Source organism: Rhinopithecus bieti, unplaced genomic scaffold (genome assembly GCF_001698545.2).
Source record: "Rhinopithecus bieti isolate Rb0 unplaced genomic scaffold, ASM169854v2 scaffold_31787, whole genome shotgun sequence".
NCBI lineage: Eukaryota > Metazoa > Chordata > Mammalia > Primates > Cercopithecidae > Rhinopithecus > Rhinopithecus bieti.
The window spans coordinates 3,248,156-3,251,829 of NW_016814655.1; the positions used below are offsets into that span (position 1 = coordinate 3,248,156).

The window sequence follows — 3,674 nt, forward strand, 5'->3', positions numbered from 1 at the left end:
CAAATGTAAAGAACTTTATATACCATGATACCTTGATGTGGGTGGGAGACAAGGAAATGTAATTTTATAAGAAATAGATGGTTTAGCCAGGCGCAGTGGCTCATGCCTGTAATCCCAGTACTTCGGGAGGCCGAGGCGGGCGGATCACCCGTGGTCGGGAGTTCAAGACCAGCCTAACCAACACGGGGAAACCCCGTCTCTACTAAAAATACAAAATTAGCCAGGGTGGTGGCACATGCCTATAATCCCAGCTACTCGGGAGGCTGAGGCATGAGAATCGCTTGAACCCCAGAGGTGGAGGTTGCAGTGAGCTGAGATTGCGCCATTGCACTCTAGCCTGGGTAACAGGAGCAAAACTCTGTCTCATAAAAAAAAAAAAAAAGAATAAATAGATGGTGGTTTCACTAAATCATGAGTATGAGAAACAAATTTGAAGAGACAGGGAAGAATATAGTTTTGGACATAAGAGTTTAATTACCTGCTAGATTATCAGATGGAAATATGTGGTAAATGGATGGAAACAAGGTGCATAAACTTAGGAGGCAGAAATTTTTAAACTTTAGGTTTAGACATTCATCAGATTGGACAATTTTAACATTTAAAATAAAACTTTTTGCCACAAAAAACAAATGTATTAAAACTAGTTTCCAGAACTGCCCAAATGACTTTTTAAACGTGATTTAAATGTCAAGTTTTCTTTGGCAAATCTATCCAAAATACTAATTTGCCTTTTAGAAGTTAGTTTATAATTTATATATTAGAGTGCCCTTAATTGATGTTCATCGGGATACATTCCTCTGAGCCCTGATGGTTTTGGGAAGCCTAGGCAGGTGGATCACCTGAGGCCAGGAGTTCAAGACCAGCCTGGTCAACATGGTGAAACCCAGTCTCTACTAAAAATGCAAAAATTAGCCGGGCATGGTGGCAGGTGCCTGTAATCTCAGCTACTCAGGAGGCTGAGGCAGGAGAACTGCTGGAACCCGGGAGGTGGAGGTTGCAGTGAGCTGAGATCACGCCATCGCACTCCAGCCTGGGTGACAAGAGCGAGACTCAGTCTCCAAAAAAAAAAAAAGTGCCTAAGTATCTTTTAATTAAGTTGTCATTCTCAAAGATATTCTGGAGCAAAAACCAGGAATTAAACATCTATAAATTCTTCTTCACTTCTGTTATAGTGCAACAATTTATCATCTAACCCATAGTGGTCTATCAATTGAGTAAGGCTCAGTTTCTTGTTCTCTTCAGACACAGCTGACTGCAACTCATAAAGTAACAGCTGGCTACAGCTTCTCCACTTCTTTATTAACAACTGTAACTGAGACAGATCATTCTGAAACAGAAAAAAAAAAAAAAACATGTATGTATGTCAATAACTAGTCATGCTAGTTCAACTAATTAAAGTTGTTAAATTAGTGGATGTGCAGGTTTAAAGGCTAACATACACTGGGATGAATGGGATTCTATCTAGGAAAAAGTAAGATGGTCATATGTAGAATGGTTACAGTGTCATTCAACTTGAGTTCAATGGCTATTTTGTTGGCTCATGCTCTGGACCATCCTTATGATAAGGGAAAAATCAGATCATTAAATTGGGCCAAAACTATGTCAAGAAGCAGTAATACAGGGAAAATCTACTTTATTGCAACTGTACCTTTTAAAATGACACTGTACTGTACTTTCCACTAAATTTTGCTATGAACCTAAAACTGCTCTTTAAAATTACAATATTCAAGTTAAAAATATTTTTTTAGGCTGGGCTTAGTGGCTCACACCTATGATCCCAGTACTGTGGAAGGCCAAGGTGGGAGGACTGCTTGAGCCCAGGAGTTCAAGACTAGACTGTGCAAAATAACAAGAATATCTCTACAAAAAAATAATTTAAAAAAATTAACCAGGTGTGATGGCACATGCCTGTAGTCCCAGTTACTAGGGAGGCTGAGGTGGGCGGATCACTTGAGCCCAGAAGTTCAAGGCTGCAATAAGTTATGACTGTACCACTGCACTCCAGGCTGGGTAACAGAGACCATGTCTCTAAAAAGAGAATGAATAAATAAAATATATTTTTTCAACATTCAATACTCCTAAATTTTATTTTTAAAAAACCCTAAAATTTCAAGAGAACAAATGAGATACGCTATCTCATCATTTATTCCACATAGTTGGGGGAAAATGAGCTATTGCATATATATGAATTTTCTAGGTAATAAAGGTTATCTCCTTCCAAGTATTCAAGTTCTATTTAATTCAACCTATATGAGTTGAAATCTAAAATCTAATATATATTTGTTTTTTTCTCAAATAATATGGCTGAATCACATTAATTATTTGGGGGAGACACAAGATCACTACTCAAAATACCTTTTATTGTACTCTACAGCCCATTTTTAGTTTTACTAATTCACTGTCAGCTTTCACTTCTGTTCCCGTCATACTTGCATCTAATATTTAATACTTCTAATATTGCTGTGGGCTAGAAATGAGAAATGTTTAACTGCATATTAAATAAGAGCTGAGATTCTTAAAAAGTTTTACCTGGTGTTTAAGGGCCTTTTCTACTCTAAATCTGGAGTTGAATTAAAGTTGTTGGAAGCCAGGTTTCTGAATATTTGGCTTATTGCTTATTATGGTAAAAAAACAAACACTTTATTTTCTATTTTTGAAATTACTTTCCTGCAATTTATGTAAAACAAAATTATGCAATGGTCCCGAAATTCTTCTTACCTTTGATCTATACATTTTGACTAGTTTTAGCCTCCGAAGAAGGTCTTCTTTCTCCTGAACCTGCTTCACCAATTTGGCTTTTTCAACGTTTAATCTTTGTTTAGGAAGATTCTCATTCACAAACTCATTTTGGAGAGCACTGCATGATCCAGAATCAAGTGACTGAGATTCACAGACACTGAAATTCTTCAAAGTATTTTTCAAATTTGTATTTTCTTCAAATTCACTATCTATGTGTTTAAAACTTTCTTGAAATTCCAAACAGTTTTCCTCTGTGGAAGATGCTGGTTTGTCTGAAAAGGTCTGATCATTTTCTTCACTCTCTACTTTAAGACGTTTCACCACATTGTAACAGGAATTAAATGAAGATCTTGTTTTCCTTAATCTTTCTCTAAGTGTGGCACTCATAGGCTATAAAGAGCACAAAACATTAAAAATGTGAATCAAGAAAAACATTCTTGATGTCAATAAATCACCAGAAATAAAGGCCTTACATTTCTGTGCTAGACACCACTAGATGGCTTTCTGTCTCCATATCTAAAGAAGGCATCACAAAATGTCTTTAATTTCTGGAAGCTCCATTTGTTCTATTTCCTTTTTACTTCAGCAAGATCAATACCTTTCTAAAAGTGTTGAGAGGTTTATCCCAGTAATCAAGGAACATTTGTTCAGTAACAAGCACATGCCTGACAGTACTCCAGGTGCTTCAGAATTACAGAGTAAGGAAAAGACCTAGACCCTGCCACTAAAGACCTTCACAATATTGCACAGATTCTAACTTTCTCCATTAATCTGAAACTAACTGAAATGAATTGATTCAAGAGGAAAATATGGAAAAGGGCTGGTGGGTGTCATATATGTCACCTTAGAAGAAAAACATAAAATTGTTTAATAAAATGTCTACTTATTTATGCTACACATTATGTTAATTAACAACCTTCAGTAGAATTTAAACC

General features: G+C 36.3%; 1 protein-coding gene across 5 annotated transcripts in view; it reads right to left on the minus strand.

Annotated features, from left to right (window-relative positions):
* Nucleotides 1-449: 449 nt before the first annotated feature.
* SFR1 (SWI5 dependent homologous recombination repair protein 1) overlaps nt 450-3,674 on the minus strand; it is a 5,160-nt gene continuing 1,935 nt past the window's right edge. For all 5 annotated transcript variants that reach the window (XM_017851659.1, XM_017851656.1, XM_017851657.1 and 2 more), the window contains exons 3-4: nt 2,719-3,129; nt 450-1,327 (exon numbers count right to left, since the gene is read on the minus strand). In XM_017851659.1, the coding sequence (XP_017707148.1) occupies nt 1,136-1,327; nt 2,719-3,129 (603 nt within the window). In that variant the 3' untranslated portion in view covers nt 450-1,135. The remainder of the gene's footprint in view (nt 1,328-2,718; nt 3,130-3,674) is intronic.